The sequence below is a fragment of the Staurois parvus genome, unplaced genomic scaffold, assembly GCF_062004578.1.
Source record: "Staurois parvus isolate SC_StPar_1 unplaced genomic scaffold, SC_StPar_1.0 ptg002140l, whole genome shotgun sequence".
Taxonomy (NCBI): Eukaryota; Metazoa; Chordata; class Amphibia; order Anura; family Ranidae; genus Staurois; species Staurois parvus.
Genome location: NW_028319936.1, coordinates 3422182 through 3448420, shown reverse-complemented (window position 1 = coordinate 3448420; position 26239 = coordinate 3422182). Strand labels below are relative to the sequence as shown.

Below are 26239 nucleotides of genomic sequence, written 5' to 3'. Positions count from 1 at the left end.
ATCTGGATGATCCAGAGGAGGCATGGGAGAAAGTCATGTGGTCAGATGAGACCAAAGTAGAACTTTTTGGTCTAAACTTCACTCGTCGTGTTTGGAGGAAAAAGAAGGATGAGTCGCATCCCAAGAACACCATCCCTACTGTGAAGCATGGGAGTGGTAACGTCATGCTTTGGGAGTGCTTTTCTGCGAAGGGGACAGGACGACTGCACTGTATTAAGGAGAGGATGAATGGGGCCATTTATTGTGAGATTTTGAGCAACAACGTCCTTCCCTCAGTCAGAGCATTGAAGATGGATTGTGGCTGGGTCTTCCAACATGATAACGACCCGAAGCACACAGCCAGGATAACCAAGGAGTGGCTCCGTAAGAAGCATATCAAAGGTTCTGGAGTGGTACAAAGAGGTACATAAAAGCATGGGTAAGCGAGTTTGGGGTGGAGTAACTGGACTTGCCTGCACAGAGTCCTGACCTCAACCCGGTAGAACATCTTAAGGATGAATTACAGACCTTCTCGTCTGACATCAGAGCCTGATCTCACAGATGCGCTTCCGCGAGAATGGTTAAACATTCCCATAGATACACTCCTAAACCTTGTGGACAGCCTTCCCAGAAGAATTGTAGCTGTTACTCAATATTGAACCCTACGGACTAAGACTGGGATGCCATAAAAGTTCATGTGCGTGTAAAGGCAGGCATCCCAATACTTTTGACAATATAATGTATATGCTCCTGACTCCAAATGTATGTACATTACATACACCTGATCCCCCAAACTCTGTATTTACAAACCTGAACCCCCCCCCTGCACTATGTACACTGCTCAAAAAATTAAAGGAAAACCTTGAAAGCACATCAGATCTCAATGGGGAAAAATATCACGCTGGATATCTATACTGATATGGACTGGGTAATGTGTTAGGAACGTAAGGATGCCCCATCGTTTCATGGAAATTAAAATTATCAACATACAGAGGACTGAATTCAAAGACACCCCGAAAATCAAAGTGAAAAAATTATGCAGCAAGCTAGTCCATTTTGCTAAAATTTCATTGCAGCAACTCAGAATGGTACTCAGTAGTTTGTATGGCCCCCATGTGCTTGTATGCATGCCTGATAATGTCGGGGCATGCTGCTAATGAGAGGATGGATGGTGTCCTGGGGTATTTCCTCCCAGATCTGGACCAGGGCATCACTGAGCTCTTGGACAGTCTGAGGTGCAACCTGGAGGCGTCAGATGAACCAAAACATGATATCCCAGAGGTGTTCTATTGGATTTAGGTCAGGCAAGCGTGGAGGCCATTCAATGGTATCAATTCCTTCATCCTCTAAGAACTGCCTGCATACTCTTGTCACATGAGGCCGGGCGTTGTCGTGCACCAGGAGGGATCCAGGACCCATTTCACCAGTGTAGGGTCTGACAATGGGTCCATCGATTTCATCCCAATAACTAATGGCAGTCAAGGTGCCATTGTCTAGCCTGTAGAGGTCTGTGAGTTCCTCCATGGATATGCCTCCCCAGACCATCACTGACCCACTACCAAAACGGTCATGCTGAACGATGTTACAGGCAACATAATGTTCTCCACGGCTTTTTCAGACCCTGTCATGACTGTCACATGTGCTCAGGGTGAACCTACTCTCATCTGCTGATAAGCACAGAGTGCCAGTGGTGGCAAATGCCAATTGAGCTATATGATGACGGGCACTGAGCACAGGGCTCAATAGAGGACGTCGGGCCCTCAGGCCACCCTCATGAAGAATGTTTCTGATTGTTTGGTCAGAGACATTCACACCAGTGGCCTGTTGGAGGTCATTATGTAGGGCTCTGGCAGTGCTCATCCTGTTCCTCCTTGCACAAAGGAGCAGATACCTGTCCTGCTGATGGGTTAAGGACCTTCTACAGCCCTGTCCAGCTCTCCTAGAGTAACTGCCTGTCTCCTGGAAACTCCTCCATGCTCTTGAGACTGTGCTGGGAGACACAGCAAACCTTCTGGCAATGGTACATATTGATGTGCCATCCTGAAGGAGTTGGGTCCTCTGTAGGGTCCAGGTAGGTTTTAAGCCCCATTGCTCAGCCCCCTATTTGATCCATATTCACAGTAATTCTGATTTTCAAAAGGTTCCCAGATATGCTCATGGGCCATGTCAAAGTTATACATTCTATACCTCCTGTAGTTACCCCCAGTGGATTAACTTTTTTACTGTTTATTTTCAATATATTCCAACTTAAGCTGTTCATATAACCTTAATAGGTGGCAAATACATTTACTTGAACATGCAGAAAAGTACAAACCATTATTAATCATACATTTAGTTGCTAGTGAACATTGTTTGTTTCCAGATGAAAATCCTCAAACCTGTGGAATTTTGTAGTAAAATGGGTAATCCCCAGAGTTAAGGTTGCGCGTTCACTGTAGTAAACTATACAATTCACATTTTACAAATATTGCATTTAATATATATATATTATGACCAGGTACTAGTCAGCAAACATTCCCAAAATAACACGAAACACACATAAAATAAAGGTATATTGTATAATTTTATTTTTATGACAGTTTTCTATAAATATACACATAACTGTACATAACACATAACTGTACATAAAAGCAAATTAAATGAAAGCTCCATCCAACTCTTTTTGTTTGGCTTTGAGTGACATGGAACAGTGCCTGATCTCCCATCGGGTCCCTGGTCTTGTCTGTGACCCTGGGGAGTATATCCTTACTTACACCCAATCAATGTCAAAGCTACTGCTTAAGGGAAATTGAGCTTGGTTGCCTCAACAAGAGTGAACTCTTTGTACATTGCTTAAAAAAAAATGCAAGGGCATGCTAGGTAAAAATGATAGTGTGGAGTTCCATTTAGGATTTCCATAGGAAATAATTCAGAACCTCACAGAGGTGAAATATCAGTAAAAATCATGGAAAATTCTCTAACTATGACTAGGTATAACAAGCCAAATCTAAAGCATATCTGTAAGATCACAGTGTTGTGGGGCAGACTGGAAATTATGTAAAACTTCCTTTTACTTTTTATATTATGTCAATGCTAGGAAATTTGTAAAGACATTTGAACATTTTAGGACCACCATTCAAGCTACCAAGAATCGGAACTTCTAAACCTAGCTCCTAATCCACACCTGATCATTTTCTTTAAACCATTATTCTTGCAATCTCACCAATAACATCTTCATTGACTAACTAGTGAACCGATACCTATTCAGGCTTGTTTCCTGATAAGTGATTCTCTTTTAGAATGTGATTCACAAATTATATGAAAGGCATTACTAACTCAGAAATATCCACGAATCTCAACAGCCAAAGATTTTAATATGTTATTAACAGCTACTGTATGTATTTAAAGCCAAACTTCGGGAAATGTATTATTTCCCTCTTGCAGTGGGGCTGCGTCCACACTGCAGGGTTCATCTGTTTAGGTCTAGGGGCATAGAAAAGAAAATTTACTTATCCGATCCACTGCTTCTCTGTGCTGCTAGACCAATCCTCATATCATATTCTCCCCCATGCTTCAGCAATCTAATGTCCTGATGTCATCAAGACCAATGCAGAGTGCATAGCTGAGGGACAGTTCACTGCTGGAGCAAGGGGGAGTGTTGTCTGCCAGGAGGAATGGAGGATCAGATAAGTTAAATTCTTTTACATTTCCCCAGACCTAAATAAGCAGTTAACCCTTGTCATGCAGGCACAGCCCCACTGCAAGGAGGGATTATTAGATTTCTGAGAGTTGGGACTTTTAAGGAAACAATTTTAACTACTACCAGCAATTTCCTAAATCAATTCTAATATTGGCCTCTAGTAATCCCCTGCACAGCTAGACTGGGAGGGGAAGCATTTAAAGCCAATCAAGCTCCCCTGCAATTCATTTTGCTGTTAATCTTAACACAGGGAAGATGTGTACAGTAGATGACATCACATAGACAAACACACTACTGTGTAGGGCTCTAGATCAAGGCTGTGTGATTTAAAAGTACCCTATCACTAAGTCCCAGTGGGTGTAGTGAAATTCATCAGTGTATGTGGTTTGGTGGAGACATGTGGGTTGAGGTGGCTCCTTATCATTTATTCACCTTGGCTGGTTGGGAGTAGCTGTGATCCTTTCCTCTTTACATTTACTAGCTGTTTGGATTGGCATCAGGACAAGCCTAAACCTCATGCTCTGGGAAACAGGGATATTTATTTATTTCAGGTACTTATATAGTGCCATCAGTTTATGGAGCACTTTACATATATATTGTACATTCACATCACTCCTTAACCCTCAAGAAGCTTATAATCTAAGGACCCTAACTTACATTCATACATAAACATACTAGGGACAATTTAGACAGGGTCCAATCAACCTACCAGCATGTCTTTGGGAGGAAACTGGAGTACCCAGAGGAAACCCACACAGACAGAACATGCAAACTCCATGTAGGTGGTGCTGTGGTTGGTATTCGAACCAGTGTCCCTCGTACTGCCAGGTGGAAGTGCTAACCATTTAGCCACTGTGCTGCCCATGCTTTCACCTCTACTTTGAGTGGCTCCAAAAGCAATATATGTCACTATATTTTTTTGATGACTAACAATAGCCACATTTTTTTCTCTTGTTCTGGACAGAGTAGAGAATAATTATAATTTTTGGCACGTTTGTTTTTTCACCTCACTTGGGGTTTTTTTCCCCTCATTCCCTGAGACTCCCATAGAAGAAATAGAGGTACAGTTGTCACTGGGACAGGAATGTTCAGACAATAAAAAGCACCATGAAATGTTCTAACTCTTAATCACTGCACCAAAAAGTTGTTTTTGTCTGCATCCCCACTGGGAAGCTTTCCCTTCTCTTTGACCACTGACAATTGATTATTTTTGTTCATAATAATGTAGCTAAAAAGGCTAATGCCCATTCACTTGTGTCTCTAACAACTTCTGCAGGTCCAGAGAAAAGCAAAGCAAAACCACCTTTGCAACTACTGGGAATTTTACCTCATTGGAGGTAAGCAAATTCATGACCCCGTCAAGGGAAGATGGATCAACGTGCTAGATTAAAATAGTAGTTTTTAGTAATTATATATCTGAATATTATTAGTTGCAAAAAAATAAACATTTTTTTTAATTGACTTCTTTTAGTCTTTTCTATGTCAAGTAATAAAACATTCCACAGCTTAACCATTCTTGCTATAAAGAACTCCTCCCTAAAATCTTCTGTCTCCCATGGGCAACTGATTCTTGTAATAAAAAGTGCATATAACATAATTTTATACCTTACAGTGGGTTACTACTATTTATTTTTGCATGTCCCCCCTTACAACACTTTCAAATACTTTACACACAGCAAGAGTCAGATTTATTGGTCTCTAGTTCTAGCTTATCACCCTTCTTAAAAATGATATGACATCAACTGTATGTCAGTCTTTTGGGGCTGCTTTTCAAGAAATTATACATATATTCTTTTAACTTAACACTCTATCAAATACATTTAGTGGAAACCTTTAATTATATGAGAATCTGACCCCACTGAGGGTTGTAGGTTGCTATTGCTGACCTTCAAAAAATCCTAGTTTCTTGGTTTCCATGCAGATCCAATGGCTTTGGATTTTTTTTATGTGTCACCAACTATGTATGTACATAGATGAGGGTTTTGGCTTTTACTCTGACTTCTACAAGCTTGTTCCATGTAAGTGACTCACAGCACTGAGGTAGCCCAGCAGGAAGTATTTTCAGAATAAGGTCAACACCAGTCTATATGTTAATCTCACTACCGGTGTACCAGCTCTCATCAAGCCATACTGAATAGTTCAAATCTTCAACTAGGGTCAGTAATAATAAGGCCTTACCTCTGCTCTTTCAAACTACCAGCATGCTAGCTGTTTTTAACAAAGTGGCCTGATTACTGGCTTGAACCTTCTTGGACAACTGCTGTCTTGATATTAATCACTATCTACTTGTCACAATCATAGGCTCTGTAAGGGTCTATTGAAAACATTGTGGCTATATACTGAATGACTCACCTCAAGGCACCTTAGGCTGTTAACAAACCTGCCAACTCGCATGATTGCCTTGTATTTTGCACCTAAATTCTTGTAACATAGTTAATAGACTCAAAGTTTACACTGTACTTTGTATCTTCATTTTTACATAATAAATTACATTTTCCATCATCTCCTTGACATATAACCCCGCTGTTCATAACCTGAGTTCCAATTCTGTTGAAGAGATTGTGATCTGATGTAGTCTGTAGAATCATTAGGTAATTGTTCATGGTTATCTTCAGAGTCTGTAAGGTGGCCATCATAAGATTCATTGTCTAAGCATTGGTCAGTAGCAGCTGCTATGGACAATGTGTTTAAAAGCCCACCCCCTAAGCCATTACATTCTGATACACGCAGAGTGTCAAGGAGTGGACACATGGTTATAGTGTTTATGGTCAGTGTTTCCATATTCACCGAAACATTTGTATCTAAATGATGGTGCAGTTGGATTTTTTTTTGCATCAATGTGATTTCAGTATTTGATCCTGATGTCTGTGCACAGCTGCTGTCAGAAGACTCATCACTGCTGGAGTTTGTTGGTAAGCCTTTAGAAGACATATAGTCATCACTAGTAGAATCTCCATAAAGGGTATCTCTTCCTAAACAGTTACCTTGCATAGTCTTGCGATCTGTGTAACCAAAGCCATTGAGTGGATACTCATTTATACTATTACTGTCTTCACCAGATAGGAGGAATGTAGCTGATGAAGTCTGGTCTGTGTTTTTATTAATGGTAAGGTGGTAAGGCTTCTCCTCAGGTATTACAGCGACTGACAAAGCACGTCTTTTATGTGAAAAATCCTATAAAATAAGAACAGACTACAGTCAAAACACTGGTTTATATATGTTATCTATTATACTAGTTGTGTATTTTCATGCTTCTTTATTAAAAAAAAGCCTAAAAAAAAAAAACCTCCATGACCCTTAAAAGTAATCCTTTCAAGAGCAGAAGTAATTGATCTATTGATGCACAGAATAAATTTAGCAGCATCAGTATAACTAAATTTCTACCTAAATATACAACATACTGTATATACAGTATTTATTAATTGTTATGCCAACAGAAGTGCACCACTTCGTACTCCAATCCTTTTATATTTCCATCGTGATCCCTTTTTATCCGAATTGTGTTGTGTGCCATACAATCCCTCTCTCTCTCTCCTGTGGTCTTCCAATGTGCTGATTCAATGCTCCAAAAAAAAGAAACTAATATAGTGTAGTATTTCTTATACTCAAGATATGCAGGGTAAGGTGCATGACTGAAGGGGAAGGGATCGAGCCCATTCGTTGTATCTTGACACACTGGTGGTGGACAACAGACGGTTACACATTTTGTGGATTTGATTCACAGTTAAAAGTGAAATGCACATTTTTCACCTGTAGAGGATAAGAGTATTTAGGGGAGGAATGGCACTCATATTGTTTGTTGCACTGTTATTGCACTTAGTTGCATATGCAATTCTTGAGTATAAGAAATACTACACTATATTATTCAAACTGCGGTTTACTACCACTTTATATACATTTGCATATTTAGTGGGAGCATTATATTTATTTTAATAATGCGATTGAAAAACATATATAATATTATTATGACTGATTGTACTATTACATTATTATAAAGAGCAATAATATAGGTAAAGTGCACATCATTACATTATTATAGATACATCTACAGCCAGAGAAAGCAGATCTGTGAAATATGTAACCACTTTGTAAACATAACAACAATGCAATTTGTAAGTTAAAAGTTTGTTTAGATGTCAAAAACACTTCTGCCAAAACTCTTTGAAGTATATAGTAAATGTATGTGAACACTATATTGTATATAAAGCTGTGGAAAGAATAATCCATTTCAGTTAGGTTTTATGGTAACTTTTGTACAATTTTATAATATTGTATGTATATATAGTAAAGATCTTTTTTTAATAATATACAGTATATTTTATGGTGGATGGTCTGATACCTTTGAAGTGCTAAATGGCAGTTTACAGAAGAGAAAAACTTATTTTACAAATTACTTTGTCCCACAATTCAGGAAGTGGTGCATAAGCATGGAAAGGGAGGGCAATTTGCTCCTATGTTTTGGTTGAACCCAAAGTAGCATTTGAAGATTGCAGGGAGTTAGGGCTTGTTCAATTTGAACCCTTTGTGTGGAGATTTGATTATAGAACCAGTCCATCAATCTCATACAGATGGATGTGACATGGTATAGTGAGACAACTTGGAGACATTAGCACCGCCCTTTCATTTTGGGAGAGAGAAGATTGTTTTACAATGGTCAAACTCCTAAGTACTTTAGAGAATGGAAACATTTTTTGAAGAATTAGCTGTGAAGGAGGGTGTCTAGTTGGAGAGACATGGAAGATTTGGAGAAATTGACTTTGAAGTTGCTAAGCATTCCAAAATGTTTAAATTCATAGATGATTGAGGGCATATGTATATGAGGAACAGTCACAAACATTAAAAGGCAATCTGCAAAATAATTAAAATGTAGGCTAGTGTCAACCAAACTGAATGTTTGTAACAGAAAGATTGTGCCAGAGAGCATTGGCTAAGTGCTCCATATTGTCTTGATAATGTTGCCTTATGCTTCACATCCTTGGAAAACCCCAGTGAAATTTGGTGATAAATGGAACAAAGAGTGGTCCCTATCTGGCTTTGGCATTAGAGAAATACTGTATGTGCCTCGAACAATTAGGAAGGGAATGAGTTTTTAGTGGAGATGAAGATGAAGACTGAGCAGAAAAGGGGCATGAAGTTCCTTGAGGGCTTTATAGAATTCTGTGGTAAATCCATCTGGACCTGGGTTCTTGCCTAGATTGAATCACACCAATTCGATCTTCTGTGAAAGGGGAGTTGAGGGCATTTCTTGCAGCATAGTCTTGTGAAGGGAGTGTAGTTTCCATCACATAGTCATCTATAGATTGGTTGTGATCCTGCTCTTCTGTTTTATCTGAACAATGAGGGGCAGGGAGAACACAATTGCCCCAGAAGAGTAAAAAAATAATTATTTTTAAAGAGACACTGTCACCTGCCTATGCAGCGCAAGGAAACAATGTATCACACAACCCCTAAACACACATACCTTACCTCTGTTTCTTTTGAATCCTTTGCTGACATTGGCTCAGGGGCGGACTGACAATTCATGGGGCCCCCGGGCAATAGGGGATCATGGGGCCCCTGTGTCCTTGCCCAAACTCAAAAAAGCCTATGAAAAAGGTACCAGAGCCATCTCATGGGGCCCCCTACTGACCCCGGACCCTCGTGCAGTGGTTTCCAAATGGTCCGCTGCTGTATTGGCTGTATCAGCCACCCTGGGGAGCAGTGGCATCACTCTCCCAGTCATATGACTGTGCTCAGGCATAGTGATTGGCTATAAGGCCCTTGCACTGTCACATGGGAGCTGGCCACATGCTTCTCAATACCCAGGAGTTCCAGGTAGTGTGGCCAGCAGCTGAGAAGCAAGAAGATACAAGGAAGCGCAGATAAGGTGAGTATAAGAGAGATGCAGACACTGTTGCTTTACCCTGTATGGGCAAGATGACAATGTTTATTTTTCAATACTGTATCTGTCAATTACAGTACTAAACCAAGGCACACTACCATCTTCAGGATGAAAAGGCACCTGCTGTCTGGAGAGGCTTGTTTCTAAAAAAAACCCTCCAGACTGCATGTGATCACTGTGATTGGCTGCAATGTATTTTTTTACATTTGTTATACATTTTATATTATAGAGGCAATGCTAGTATCACAAAGGTTTGATGTAAGTTGTTATTGACTCCACTGAGAAAAAAAAAAGGTCAAAACTCACCAATACATTGGGGATTGTAGGCTTCTGATTTGTCATATGCCAGATTATGTAAAACAGAGATACAACAAAGATGATGGCAACCACTGCTGGCAGTCCAATCAATGGCATTAAATGATGGGATTGATCTAAAAAAGGAAGAGATATTATGTTTTTAACATTGCTAATTTCATCTCATACCGTCAACAGATTAGGGAAAAGAATTGTTTTCTTTTTTTACTGAATGGAAAGTAATACTTTCCTCAATGTATATGTGCATTTGTGCAAATTTCAAGCTATTATATTTCTTTTCTTTTCTATTTATGTACTATATGCATAAGTCTGTTCCCCATAATCATTTTTGGTGCGTCCACAAGAAAGGTACATTCAATTGGAAGTTAGTACAGCCCCATTTAAAACAAATGATTTTATCCTGCTAAATTTTTATTATTATTATTATTATACAGGATTTATATAGCGCCAACAGTTTGCACAGCGCTTTACAATGTAAGGGACACAGTACAATTACAACACATTTCAGTACAGAAGGAAAATTAGGGCCCTGCTCGTGGAGCTTACAATCTAAAGGAAGTCTTTTATATGTGTTAAAGAAGAATTACAAGCAAATAAAACTTGACATGTTAATGCAGGTTTGTGGCCTTTAAAAAATATTACATGTATTAGCAAAAGCATCTAGTGTACCCGAATTTGAGTTGGTATCAGCTTCTTGCAATCTCTAATACAGCCAAACTCAAAATAGGAGAGGGAAAAGCAGCACATACAGTCAGCTTTTCTGCAGTATTCACATGCTAACTTTGAATATGCTGACAGACAACAGAATTTTAGAGAGACGACTCATCAGTTAAAATACCCATTTTGGCCAGCTTAAGTGCAGGGACAAGACCTAGATTTATAACTTAACTGCAATAGAGACATGGGTTCCCCAGTTGGCTTTGTAAATCTCAGGAATGAATGGACAGAAATACAAACCGTTTGGCAGGTAAAACAGCTGTATTATTTGCATTTTATCTGTGTATTTTAACAGTTTTCCTGGAGTTTAGCTTTACACGTGCCCATAGACAACTATTCTGAAATTCATATTTTCTAGCAAAATGAGTTTTGACAATATTTCTATTTAACAAGAAAGTTGCCAGTTCTCTTCAAATTGCAAGTACAGTCTTTGGTATTAAATTTAGCCCTGAATCACATTAAGTGATGGCAGCTGGACCAAGATATTATTGTATTTGTAACACACTGCATTAATAATAGTTGCAGGATGTTAATTAAACACAAGATGGCAGTGTTCTGAGGTTCAATTATCCAGAATCTATTGCAGCAAAGCATTGTTGATCTATGCTGGTAGCAGGACTTTTGCACTCAGACAAGGAGTGAACAGACTACATTTCCCAAAAGAGCTGGCCAAGGGGCTGGAGCATATACAGTATCTCCCAGAAGTGAGTCCACCCCTCACATTTTTGTAAATATTTTCATGTGACAACACTGAAGAAATTACACTTTGTTACAATGTAAAGTAGTGAGTGTACAGCTTGTATAACAGTGTAAATTTGCTGCCCCCTCAAAATAACTCAACACACAACCATTGTCTAAACTGCTGGCACCAAAAGTCAGTACAAATTGAGCCCAATTGCCAATTTTCCCTCCCCAGTGTTATGTGACTCGCTAGTGTTACAAGGTCTCAGTTGTGACTGGGGAGTAGGTGTGTTAAATTTGATGTTATCTCTCTCACTCTCTCATACTGATCACTGGAAGTTCAACATGGCACCTCATGGCAAAGAACTCTCTGAGGATCTGAAAAAAAGAATTGTTGCTCTACATAAAGATGGCCTAGGCTATAAGAAGATTGCCAAGACCCTGAAACTGAGCTTCAGAATGGTGGCCAAGACCATACAGTGCTTTGACAGGACAGGCCTCGCCATGGTCGACCAAAGAAGTTGAGTGCACGTGCTCAGCATCATATCCAGAGGATGTCTTTGGGAAATAGACGTATGAGTGCTGCCAGCAATGCTGCAGAGGTTGAAGGGGTGGAGGGTCAGCCTGTCAGTGCTCAGACCATACGCTGCACACTGCATGAAATTGGTCTGCATGGCTGTCGTCCCAGAAGGAAGCCTCTTCTAAAGATGATGCACAAGAAAGCAGGCAAACAGTTTGCTGAAGACAAGCAGACTAAGGACATGTATTACTGGAACCATGTCCTGTGGTCTGATGAGACCAAGATCAACTGATTTGGTTCAGGTGATGTCAAGTGTGTGTGGTGGCAACCAGGTGAGGAGTACAAAGACAAGTGTGTCTTGCCTACAGTCAAGCATGGTGATGGGAGTGTAATGGTCTGGGGCTGCATGAGTGCTGCCGGCACTGGGGAGCTACAGTTGGGGAACCATGAATGCCAACATGTACTGTGACATACTGAAGCAGAGTATGATGCCATCCCTTCAGAGACTGGGCCGCAGGGCAGTATTCCAACATGATAACGACCCCAAACACACCTCCAAGATGACCACTGCCTTGCTAAAGAAGCTGAGGGTAAGGGTGATGGACTGCCCAAGCATGTCTCCAGACCCAAACCCTATTGAGCATCTGTGGGGCATCCTCAAATGGAAGGTGGAGGAGTTCAAGGTTGCTAACATCCACCAGCTCCATGATGTCATTATGGAGGAGTGGAAGAGGACTCCAGTGGCAACCTGTAAAGCTCTGGTGAACTCCATGCCCAAGAGGGTTAAGGCAGTGCTGGAAAATAATGGTGGCCACACAAAATATTGACACTTTGGGCCAAAGTTGGACATTTTCACTTAGGGGTGTACTCACTTTTGTTGCCAGCGGTTTAGACATTAATGGCTGTGTGTTGAGTTATTTTTAGGGGACAGCAAATTTACACTGTTATACAAGTTGTACCCTCACTGCTTTACATTGTAGCAAAGTGTCATTTCTTCAGGGTTGTCACATGAAAAGATATAATAAAATATTTACAAAAATATGAGGGGTGTACTCACTTCTGTGAGATACTGTATATTGAGAAACCCGGGAACTTTACAAGAAGGAAGTAGATGGTAAGAGAGAGAGGACAAGTGTGTGGAGGAGATCATGTGGAAGATCCAGGGATCCAGGCTGGATCAGGCTATTGTGTGAAGAAGAAAAGAAGGACTGCAGACAGCTGGTATCACTAACGAGCAAGACAATCAATTCTGTGGGCAGGCAGATCGTAGTGATGTCATCAGCATCACTCCTAACAGTGGGGCCAAAGGAACAAGGAACTCCCAACTGAGAGACTTCTTACGCTGCAAACTGGTACTGAGGGTTCCATAACCAAGCTCATCACAAGTTGCAAGTGACTGTGTTCATTTCAATTGTTAAGTTCAGTACACCTTACACCACAGATTATCACACTGAGGCCCAGACTGTCTAGCCCATTCTGCATTATGGCCTACTGCTTTAGTGTCTTACTAAAATCCTGAAACCACAGGACTCTGGCTACAGCACATGCCCCCTGCAGACAGGATTACACTAGTATCTTATTTCAAGCCTCTTCCAGCACCAAAGGAACTTGCTTCACCAGGCTAGTTCACTATCTTTAGGGGTTCAACCTCTGCTGAAGTTTGTTTCCACCCTTTTTTCAATCTTAACCTATTCTTGTCTTCATCCTTTGTTGGTCAAGAGACCTTACCCAGTTTCAACATCACTCAAAGGGGGGATCTTTCTGTGATGATACCATCTTAAGGAAATCTTGCCCGTACACAAGGAAAGAGCTGAACCCTAATGTGCACCAGCTAGGGCCCCACCAAGGGAAGCCAAAAATACTCAGGGGCCCTCAAAAAGGTAGCACTAAATATTTAGACTGCATCCAGCATATCCCAACTTCCAAACTACATGCTATTCTCATCACAGACATAAAAAATCATACATCAGATATACACACTGCCAGGCATGTCCATGGTAAGACAATGGGAGAGATTTACTAAAATGGGAGCACTCAGAAGCTGGTTAAGCTGTGCATGGTAGCCAATCGGCTTCTAACTTCAGCTCGTTCAATTAGGCTTTGACAAAAAAACCTGAAAGCTGATTGGTTTCTATGCAGAGCTGCACCAGATTTTGCACGCTTCAGTTTTTGTAAATCAACCACAATGTTTGAATGCATATCAGCTCTGCCCTATTTTATGTGTGTGGGGAGTAATGGTAATCTGGACGCATGGACCAAGCATGATTATTACTCTCTATAGTAGTTCAAATTTCAGGAATCATATTATGCACTAATAATTCTATGTGATGACAGAAGCTACATTATGTAACAGTATATTTACAAAAACAATTAAAATGTAACATAAGGCATAATGTACAATACTACAGACTTACCTTTTTGATTAATGGTAAAGCAAAAAGGATTTGATGGTCCACTAACTTTTTTTCTATCAGTAATTAATATAGTTCTTGCCACCATGCAGTATTCACCTTCAAATTCATCCGTTTCAATTGTTTCTAAAGGCCCTGTCATATCCTTTTGCCATGTTTTCTAGTAATTAGATAGTCAATGTGAAAATTAGCTTGTTTTATTTATACAACAATAGTTAATCAATTAAGAAACTAGGAATGACATGATTGATAGGAAAATGATTTCCATTAGTATATATTTTACCTTCTACACAGTTTTCATTTTTTAAACTGCTAGAAATATACAAAGAATGTCAAGATTTTAGTAAGAATACACATGGTGCTTGTGTATTTGTTTAGGTCCGATTTTAGCTTTAACCTCCCTAGCGGTATGATTATTTCAGATTTTTGGTGCTGAAAGCGGTACATTTTTTTGCATGGAAATATGTAGTTTTTTTATTGTAGGCCTGTAATTTAGGAATAACTCACTGAAAGCTGTCCGAACAAGAGTCTAGTAAACATTCCGGATATGATAAAACTTGAAACACGAAATCATAAATTATAATTTAATAAATAATCATAAAAAATAACAATATAATAATAATAAATTTAATTCAATAATATAATCAAACCAAAAACACTGAAATTTGAAATATAGCGCCAAGTTCGCACATTGCTGAGCAAAGTCGCAGAATCGTTTTCAGTGTCTGATGACGAATTTCCCCACAAATCATTATCACTCAATTCTGCAAGTGGTTCTGATTTACTATCGGTGTTCTCTAGCCGGTCTAAAACCGATTTTGACATAATGGGATGCTTTTTGGACGCCATGGACTTTTCTAAGTTTCCAGGCAGAAAGAACAGTCAAAATGCAGGCAGGGCACAGGACAAAGCAGTAGGGACAAAATGTATGTGAAATGCTTTAAAACAGCAATGTTTTACTATGTAATAATCATTTAAAAAAAAAATGATATTTTTAAAAAATTTCAAGTTTGCCGCCGGTTCCGGCACCCGTACGTCCCGACGTCACAGGGACCAGAACACAGAAGCTGGATGCTGACATTGGCTGGAGGAGATGGCCGGGGACGCTGCAGGGGACGCATTGCGGGAGTGAAGGACAAGGTAAGCGCTGCAGTGAATCCCTGAGCAACGCTGCATGGTAAACCCGAGTGTAGCTCAGGGTTATCGCTTTTGGTACTGAAACTTTACCCCGAGCTACACTCGGGAATACCGCTAGGGAGGTTAAACAACTTCAGTTTTTCTGCTCCTCCACTCTATCCAAAATTTAAAAAAACATTTTTTTTCTTTAGTTATATTTTAAGTAAATCAACCTCAAAGATTTCCATATTTCCATATTCGGGGTTCTATGCATTACTGTTGAGAGAACTGATCTAAAAAGGCAGAGACTACTCAAAATTGGAATTTATCTTTTTACTTTCCTTATATAATGCAGGCCTGTACCATTACTTAATTAGCACATGCATTTCATTATTTATATCCTTCTGTGAATTGACTTTAACAACTTTCTATGCAGATTTACCAAGCATTTTGAGCGTTTTGTGGTAAAGACCACAAAACAACATAGTGAATTGCCGATTTAAGAATGTGATATTAAGGGTCCTTTTACACGGGCGTTCCGTGTGTCTGTTTTTCATCTGTCCATTTATGGATGAAAAACAGACCCCCATGAATTTCTATGGATTTGCAGGTGTAAACAGATGAACATCTTTTTGCATCCTATAATGTCCGCATCTGTTAACATCCGTTTTTTTGAACGGAAGAAAACCCTATTTTTCTTCAGCAAAAAAACCCAGAACGGACGAAAAACAGATGTAAATGGATTGTATGCAGGTCAGGAAAAGGGAGGGGAGGGACAAACGAGCGTCCCCCCCTCCTGAACCATACCAGGCCACATGCCCTCAACATGGGGGGGGTTGATTTATTTTATATATGTATAAGAAAAGACCAAACTGTTTTGACTCATATTCTCACTGTTATTATTGCTAATGTTGCCTACTGTTCTGCCTCCTGGCATTTCTCCTATTTCTCCTTCCTACTGCCAAAAAGCAAACAAACAATCAAATCTAAAAAGAGCTGAAACTTGGTGCCTTCTGTCTCACAGGAGCTGCCTGGTATCCATCAGTTCAACCCACTTTTACCCCCTTCCTGACCAGGGCAATTTTCAGCTTTCAGCGCTATCACACTTTCAATTACAATTGCGCGGTCATGCAACACTGTACCCATATGAATTTTTACCATTTTTTGACACAGATAAAACTTTATTTTGGTGGTATTTTATTCACCACTGGGATTTTTATTTTTTTGCTATGTAAATGAAAATGTCCAAAAATTTTGAAAAGAAGTGTTTTTCTTATAAAATTTTGCAAATAAATAATATTTTATCATAAATCTTGGCCAAAATTTATTCCGATATCTTTTTAGTGAAAAAAAAATAAGCCAAATTAGTTTATAACCAAAAGTTATAATTTTTAAACATTTTGTTTACATTTTTATTTTTTTTTTAAATTATTACTTATTTTATTTTATTTTTTTTTTTACATACTGTCACCCTAGCAGTACAGTGTCACCATGGTGACACTGTACTACTTTTGGGGGTGATGAAGATTTTTTTTTTTTTTTTTACACTGACTGCTTTTACACCCATATAGGATGTAAAAGCAATCATTTCTCTTTCTCTCTGTCTGCATTCTTGCAGCCATTAAGAACTACTGAGTGAGCTGTGATTGGTCACAGCTTGTCACATGGTACAAGGCTGTTGTGAATAGCCTTGTACCATGTGACCTCTGTGATCATTTACAGATTTCACACGTAGTAAGCAATGATGTCAGAAGTGACATCTTGCTTACTACTTTGCATGTGATCACTGATTGGCCAATCAGTGATCACATGATCAGGACTTCGTACAGAGGTTCCTTCTGACGATCCGTGTTTCACTGAGGACACAGCGGGCACCAGATCGCGGTGCTGCGTGCTCCCGGAGAGTGCGCACAAGCAGGGTGCGGGGAGGCTGTTTATAAACAGCCACCCAACCTTGCAGTGCCACCGTCCGGCTGTTTATATACAAAGGCCAGTCGGGAAGTGGTTAAAGTAACCCCCAGCTACATCACCAACCTGGTCTCAAAATATCAACCAAACTGCTCTCTTCGATCCTCCCAAGACTGCTGCTCTCTAGTTCCCATATCACCTCCTCCCATGCTCACCTAAAGGACTTTTCCCGAGCTTCTCCCATCCTATAGAACTCCCTACCCCAATCTGTCTGGGTATTTCCTAATCTATCCACCTTTAGACGATCCCTGAAAACCTCTCTCTTTAAAGAAGCCTGTCCTGCTTCTAACTAGTAAATCTAGTACTGCCAGGCAGAAGTGCTAAGCATTTAGCTACTGTGCTGCCATTGCATTAGACTGAGGAACTCAACTGATTGATAGGAGATGATTTATTAAAAGTGGAGAGTACAAAATCTGGTGCAGCTCTGCACAAAAAACAATAATTTTTTTTTCCAACGCTTGATTGAACAAGCTTAAGTTAGAAGCTGATGGACTACCATGCACAGCTGCACCAGATTTTGCACTCTCCAGTTTTAGTGAAAGAACCCCACTGTGACAATTACAAATTCAATTTAAATCACAAATTTACTCAAATCCGAATTTTCAAATTTTAAAACTGAAGTATTTCCCCATGGGCCCAAACAACTACCGCATCATTTGACGTCATCAGAATTAAATGAATGCATTTGTTAGTTTAGTTATAACTTTTTTCTGATTCATTGACATACGTCTCTATATCTATTTGAAGATTCGCATACATCCAAATCTTCGAAAATCAGATTTATATTTTAATCGCTAACTTTCATGAAAATAACAGCTTATTTGGGCACTTTGTGCTATGCAGGTGATAATGCACTGTCCCTGTCTCCCACAATCTCCCACCTGTAAATCACCAGATTCTTTCCTAAACAAAACTAAAAGCTTCTGCACTTTTGTACATTGCCTAGACACATTTCACTATTATAACCCCTTGACGCCGACTGCACACAAATTAGCAGCCTCACAAAACTGGCCTTTTTTTCCTTTCTTTCAGTGGTATTTGATCGCCTGTGCGGTTTTTATTTTTGCACTATAAAAAAAAGACCAACAGTTTTGAGAAAAAATAATATTTTTGACTTTTTGCTATTAAATGTCCAGTAAAAAATCAAATTACGTAAAAAATTTAGGCCAAAATGTATTCTGCTACATGTCTTTGCTAAAACAAAAATCCCAATACGTGAAAGATATAGCGTCTACAAATTGCGGTATATATACTGGAATTTATTATTATATTTATACTAGTAATGACGGAAGTCAGTGACCTATAGTGGGACTGCAGGACTGAAGAGGGCATTCTGACACTAACTGACACTGGCTAACTGCCACTAACATCCCCAGCGACACTAATACAGTGATCAGTGCTAAAAAAAAATCCCAACATGTATAAATTAATTGGTTTATGTGAACGTTATAGTGTTTACAAATGGTGGTATAGATACTGGAATTTTTTTTAAAACTAGTAATGTCGGCAAGCAGCGACTTATAGCAGGACTGCAGGACTGCGGCGGACATTCTGACACTGGGGGGAACACCAATACACCAATACAGTGATCAGTGCTAAAAAAAAGCACTGACACTGTACTAATGGCACTGGGCAGGAAGGGGTTAACATGAGAGGCAATCAAAGGGTTAACTATGTGCAGGGGGACTGTTAGTAAACAAACAGTCTTCCTCCCCATTGGTGATCATCGGAAATCACCAGGCACCGGTGAGTAATTACCGGCCAGGACCCAGTGATTGACAGTCACGGCCGTACGCGCCCCCTAACCGCAAAATCACGTATATATACGTGATTTTGCGCACCCGTGCCACCCTGTAGCAGTATTTTTGCTATAGGGAGGTTGGGAAGTGGTTAAGCATCCCAGTCAGTGGTAAATGGTTTGTCTCACTCCTGTAGGTGGAAGAGAGCTTGTTCTGTTGAAAAACAACAGACTTACTGACTAGATCACCAGATGAAAATAGAAGAAATAAAGCCTAAAATAGAAAACGAATGTAGCTATTACCTGTAAGAATTGGTTAGCTGCAATATAATAAATGTTTCTTTCAGGGTTAATGCTGCTATCATTTCCCAGGACCATGAATGTCATTCACAGCAGCTACAGTTTTTGCAGCTGTTGACTTTTTTTTTTCCAGCTGGAACTCCGCTTTAGGCAGGTACTTTTAAAGTTCTTAAAAAGCAACAGGGCTAATATTTTAAAGTGTTACTAAACCCAGGACCCTGTATTCACTATATCTGTTCTCCCACAGAACACAGAACATGGAAATGTAATTATTTTAGTAAATATAAACTGATAAATGTCTTTTCTCATCAGCAGTATATAGCAGTCCTGTGACTTCTAGCAGTGTCCAGCAGAGCACTTTTCTAAAGCTTGTAGGAGTTTTCTTTCTGCTCTAGGAGGATGCAGAACGCCTGACCTCTATCTGGACAGTGCTGATTGGCCCTGTGCTGATCACATGCACCCTCCCAAGAAAAAAAAAAAACCTCTCTTGCAATACACACCAAACTGAACATGTGCAGAGTGTCTCCACACAATATGTGATAAGAGATAAGAGGGGGACACTTGAAAAAGTGGAGGATCAGAGAAGACAGGATCAAACAGCATTTTTACACAATTCTGAGGATTAACCCCTTTGGTTCCACAGTGAGTATAACAAGCATGCTTTACTGCATATACAGACTGATTTTACTGTTGTGGGTTTAGTAACACTTTAAGCTTCCTGCTTGGAGTTTGGGTGCACTTTTACAGGAAAAAATTAAATTCGTATAGAATTTCATCTCTTAGTCTGCTGTTTGTTTTGCCATGCAGTTTTCACTGAAGTTTATACATTTTTCATAATATCCAGCTTTAGATTTGCTTTGGTTTAATACATGTTTACTTAGATGCAATTTGTGATTAAAAAAAAAATCACATACCTCTGCAGAGTTGTTAGTATTTTTGGTTTCCAAAAAATACTTAAAATAGAAGAGCAAACCAGGTGGCATGCAAGATGGCTTTTGTATTGAAATGTTAATAGTCATAGTGCCATCTCCTTGTATTATATATAGAATGGGAGGTGATGGGTCCACTGCAAAAAAACAAATTATCAATTAGATCACTATACGAAAGCTTGTTTTCACTAATTTGTATATCTTTTATTTACCAAATGTTTTACTGAATTAGGACTGAATTAAGTGCTTAGAGTCTTGTTTTCAGATAGATCTTATTGGTAAGATATGAATGTCAGCAGGAAGGAGAGTACACACCAGTATGGCTGCCCACGTGTACTGTATATAAGTGCAAATTACACATATAAACACATAACCAGAGAAGATTTTGTAAACAGAGAGGTATTTAATTGGAACCAGTTACTGTTCAGGGCAATTTTAAAATGTTTCCTGTGATAAAATCAGAATTGTTTGAGGGACAGTTACTTAGAACCCCCAAACATGATATATTTTCTGAAAGCAGAGGAGCTGGAGAATAACATTGTGGCTGTTGTAGTTTTTTTTCATGTTACATGACATTTGTGCAGCCTTTTCCCAAACACATATAATAAGACCCAAATTTTGGTAAAATATAAACAATTGGTATCCATTAATTGATGCAAACCAAACATCTCAAGACTCAAAATTGCAAACACCTGTACCCAGTGGTGTAGTGGGGGTTGTCAGTGCCCGGGGCAAGGCAAGTAACAGTGCCTGTTCTCAGCTCACTCTAGTCTGGCCACATGATCCCCTGTGTCAGTCAGCAGTGGCTACAAGGGAGAGGAGAGAGCGCTTGACAGTGCCCGGTAAAGCCTGGAGTGGTGACATCACCTATAGGTTCCCATGTCCCATCTGTTGTTGGTGCTCTCTCCTCTCCCTTGCATACACCACTGGCTCACACATAACATGACCAGACTGGAGCTGCCTAAAAATAGGTGTATAAATCTTTTTTACACAGCTTAGCCAACATAGGCATTAGGAGGGGGGTGTGAGAGAGTGAGGGGGTCTGTGAGAGAGAGAGGGGGGTGAGAGAGAGGGGGGGTGAGGAGGAGATGAGAGGGGGGGAGGGGGGAGATAAGGAGGCGGAGAGGGAGGGTGAAAGAGAGAGGGGGGGTGACAGGGTACATGAGAGGGGGGTGAGAGAAAGAGGGGGGTGAGATGAGGACGCGAAAGAGGAGGATGAGAGGGAGGGGAGTGTTTCAGAGGTTTTGCTAGCGCACTTATTTACTTGGTTCTATCTAATATTATAAATGTAATAAGCGATTACAACCTTTTGTCTATACATGAATTTAGCCAATCCTCATGTGGCTATTACCAATAATGTTAATATCAAAGGATAAAAACTGTGCAAAAAATAAAGATCTAATTTATTTACACAGCAATGAAGCTGACTACTAATCAATTATGACCAAATAAATAGTAGCCAGTATAACTTTAAAAATAGTAATATTACAATGCAAGTACATAATTTTACCAATACAAAGAAAGATGACTATAGGACAGAAATACAGAAAAGAAATAGAGCAATGCTGATACATTACACAGACATCCTGATGTTTTGAGGTCTGGGCTCCGGAAAAGAACAGAAGGACATAGAGGCAGAACTTTATACCCCCTTCCCCCTCCCTTCCAGGTAGTCCCACCCTTCAATAGGTTCCAGTATTTTGCCATTTCTGTTCAAAGTGGGGCTCTGTGATTTGTGAAAGACATTAGCCAACTGTAGTTCATCAGAATTTAGAATGGGCCAATGTCCAGGAAGCATACCTCCTTTGAAGCCAGTTACTTCCTAGGAGGTGTTAGAAATGACAGCTCCAGGGCCTCTACAGGAAACCTAAGGGGGGGGGGGGTGTTTAGGTGATGCAACAGATGGCAAATAAGGTACAGGAATTGAGACCCCTATCAGAAGTTCACAATAATATTAAAAATTATTGTAGGCCCAAAATATCTGTCACAGGAGAGTGAGGGGGGAGATGAGAGAGAAACCCCTAGCCCTGTCTGCAGTCCCTCCTCTGACCCAGTCTCTGTCTATAATGCCAGTACCTTCAGTACCAGCAGTAGGCGCCTGCATCTCCCACCAGTCCTCGTCTCCCAGGGTCCCAGTCAGTCTGCCCTCCGTCGCTGTCACTGTTGGAGCAGAGAGGAGGCTGGAGAAGGAATTCAAGCTCTGGGAGGCATCCCCAGGGATGCTGCGTGGCCTGCATGCGCTGCTGCTCACTTCTTTGGGAGGCGATGAAGGTCTTCTCCATCCTGGGCTCTTGGGCTTAGCTGCCCTAGATGTTTGCCTTCCCTGCGGCCTTTGTCTGTGGGGCCGCCCACTCCCCGCAAGGAGATAGATGCTTGCACTCTGCTCCCACTGCCACCGAACTGGGACTCCCCATAATTTCAAGTTAACCATGGATGATGGTCCTAGAATTATTTTTTTTTTTACGCTTTTTATTTTTTTTTTTCCATTTAACTGTATTGCTGTCACAAGGGGCTAACAAGTTCCCTTATGAACCCATTAAACCCCCAATGTCTCCCCTGCCCTCCATTGTAGCTAATCATGCACGGATCGTACATGATTAACAGTTTCTTTGGCTACTGTAAGAATACAGCTCTGAAATCGGAGGAATATAACTGTAGGAATACAGCTCTGAGGGGTGGTCGGGAAGCTCAGGCTCTATCGCCCAACCGTAACTGCTTGTGACCAGTGTGCACCGCAAGCCGGGCGGATGTGACATCACACAGGAAGAGATGCGGTGAACTGAAGGGAGGACACAAGGCTACGCGCTCGGAGCTGACTGCTCCTTCTACTGGCCACTTGCAGAACACAGAAACGGTTTTACTAATGGGCTTTTAAAACACCTTCAAATTGTGAGTTTTTATTATTGTGGTTTATTAAACATTCCTTTCATACTGCACTTAGAAGGCACCTCTCTTCTCCTTTTTCATTTTGCATACAGAGTTGGCTCACTCTGGCATGGCTGCCATCTGAAGTGGTTATTATCCATAGACTTTACTGGGACTTATGGACATACAGTATAACACTGGACATTAGCCATTAGTGTGCTGAGATCTATCTTCTATTTATAATAATTTCCTACTGTCCATGATATTTTTTCTTATTTGCACTAACATCCAAATTTTCAGGACAAGCATTCGGAGTGTGTTCCCTTCTTCAAGGTCCAAGTTGACACACTTCGAAAGCTTGTCCTGAAAATTTGGATGTTAGTGCAAATAAAAAAAGGATCATGAACAGTACTCATTTGTTCTTGTAAACTCAGACAATAAAGGGGATGTTTTAGCCATGTGTTTCTGTAGGAGTTACATGAACGAAAGCCTATGTACTTTCCATATAAATCCCTTTCATAGTCCAACAAGCCATTTTCTGTATGTAATTTAATCTAATCTAATCTTGGCCAGGCTCATTTAAAGTATCTCACTTGTCTCTCCCCTAAACTCAATGTTGGTGCTGTTCCTGATTTGTGCCAGTAGGTATCAGTGGTTTCTTCGACAGGGAAGCTGGCAATGTTGGATTATGAATATTTATGTGTCTCTCCCCCCCTCCCCATCCAAACACTTGGAAGTTTATTGCCAGTGGTAAAAGGGTGGCTGGGTGAGGATATAAAATAGGCTGTCCTGTCTGGTTGAGGAGGGTAGAACACCCAAGGTAGATAACCATGGAAAGATGTCCTGCTGGAGGGGGAATTAGTCCAACATTTAGAGGATTCTGATAATCCCTTAGATTGGATGCATGGAGGCACCCACTATCTGGCTGTGGAGCTCTGAAGACAGACGTTGTTTGCCTGATGGTCCTTTTTTTGCAATACACTGCGGTCCACGTTCTCTTTGTGCATTGTCACAGCAGGAGTGGGGTCGGAGTCTGGCATATATGTTGCTGAAGATATCTGAAGGTAATAATGACATGAAGTTTGGTATGGTTTATTAACAGGTAGCCTGTTTCTTTACAGGTTGGCTGTTCCAGGCCGTGACCTGAGTAGCCTTTAGGCTTACTTTAGGCTTACTTGGAAGTAAGCCTGTTTTGCATAATAGTCTATAGAAAGCCTTATCCATATTAGTGTGTTACTTTTGTTTAATGATATTATTCTTAGTGTGTTTAAATTCTAAAAAAAAATGTAATACAAGATACAATCATGATAAACACAATGAATACAAGCAAAAATTGTATATATATATATATATATATATATATATATATACACACACTGCTCCAAAAAATTAAAGGAACACTGTTTGATCAGAGTATAGCATCAAGTCAATTAAACTCCTGTCCAACTTCTCCAGGATGGCACATCAATATGTGCCATTGCCAGAAGGTTTGCTGTGTCTCCCAGCACAGTCTCAAGAGCATGGAGGAGATTCCGGGAGACAGGCAGTTACTCTAGGAGAGCTGGACATGGCCGTAGAAGGTTCTTAACCTATCAGCAAGACTGGTATCTGCTCCTTTGTGCAAGGAGGAACAGGATGAGCACTGCCAGAGCCCTACAAAATGATCTCCAGCAGGCCACTGGTGTGAATGTCTCTGAGCAAACAATCAAAAAGACTTCATGAGGGTGGCCTGAGGGCCCTACATCCTCTAGTGGGCCCTGTGCTCGCTGCCCAGCACCATAGAGCTCAATTGGCATTTGCCATTGAACACCAGAATTAACAGGTCCACCACTGGTGCCCTGTGCTTTCCACAGATGAGAGCAGGTTCACCCTGAGTACATGTGACAGACGTGAAAGGGTTTGAAGAAGCCGTGAAGAAAGTTATGCTGCCAGTAACATCATTCAGCATTTGGTGCTGGGACAGTGATGGTCTGGGGAGGCATATCCATGGAGGGACGCACAGACCTCTACAGGCTAGACAATAGCACCCTGACTGCCATTAGGTATCGGGGTGAAATTTTTGGACCCACTGTCAGACCCTACACTGGTTCAGTGGGTCCTGGGTTCCTCCTGGTGCACGACAATGCCTGGCCTCATGTGGCAAGAGTATGTAGGCAGTTCCTGAAGGATGAAGGAATTGATACCATTGAATGGCCCTCACGCTCGTCTGACCTAAATCCAGTAGAACACCTCTGGGATATCATATTTCGGTCCATCCAACGCTGCCAAGTTGCACATCAGACTGTTCAGGAGCTCAGTGGTGCCCTGGTCCAGATCTGGAAGGAAATACCCCAGTACACCATCCGTCGTCTTGTTAGGAGCATGCCCTGACATTGTCAGGCATGCATACAAGTACATGGGGAGGGGGGGCATACAAACTACTGAGCACCATGTTGGAGTTGCTGCAATGACATTTCAGTAAAATGGCCTAGCCTGCTGCATTATTTTTTTCACTTTGATTTTCGGGGTGTCTTTGAATTCAGTCCTGTCGGTTGATAATTTTCATTTCCATCAAACAATGGGGCATTCTTACATTCCTAACACAGTACCCAGTCCATATCAGTATAGATATCCAGCATGATATATTTCCCCATTGAGGTCTGATGTGTTTTCAAAGTGTTCCTTTAATTTTTTTGAGCAGTGTGTATAAATATATATATATATATATATATATATATCTGAAAAATCATATTAAAAGGATTACTTATACCTACCTGTGAACATATAAGATATATTATGTAAGTAAGCCCATGTTGATGGCCCCTGGGACACAGAATTAGCCCTGACTCGCAATGCACACAGATTAGTGTATATCTGTTTAAGGGCACATGTTACATCACACTCTGTTGCGAAGATACCCTTACACGCATGGACTACACGCCACCTTGAAAAGAGACTAAATATTAGCTTGAGATCAAACAGATGCTACATATATTAACAAAATACTAAAAATTAGTTCATGACAGAGATGACATTTGAAAGATGTTATTCTGCATCTAGGGTTATAGTACTCAGGCTAGACTCTAGAGCAAGAGTCCCCAAACTTTTCAAACAAAGGGCCAGTTTATTGTCTTTCAGGCTTTAGGGAGGCCAGTGGGGGT

At 40.5% G+C, this 26239-nt stretch overlaps 1 protein-coding gene across 1 annotated transcript in view; it reads right to left on the bottom strand.

The window, feature by feature from the left end:
• Nucleotides 1–2523: 2523 nt before the first annotated feature.
• IFNLR1 (interferon lambda receptor 1) overlaps nt 2524–26239 on the bottom strand; it is a 47949-nt gene continuing 24233 nt past the window's right edge. The window contains exons 3-7 of the mRNA XM_089665190.1: nt 25853–26022; nt 20220–20371; nt 14187–14343; nt 9846–9970; nt 2524–6832 (exon numbers count right to left, since the gene is read on the bottom strand). Of these exons, the coding sequence (XP_089521316.1) occupies nt 6158–6832; nt 9846–9970; nt 14187–14343; nt 20220–20371; nt 25853–26022 (1279 nt within the window). The 3' untranslated portion in view covers nt 2524–6157. The remainder of the gene's footprint in view (nt 6833–9845; nt 9971–14186; nt 14344–20219; nt 20372–25852; nt 26023–26239) is intronic.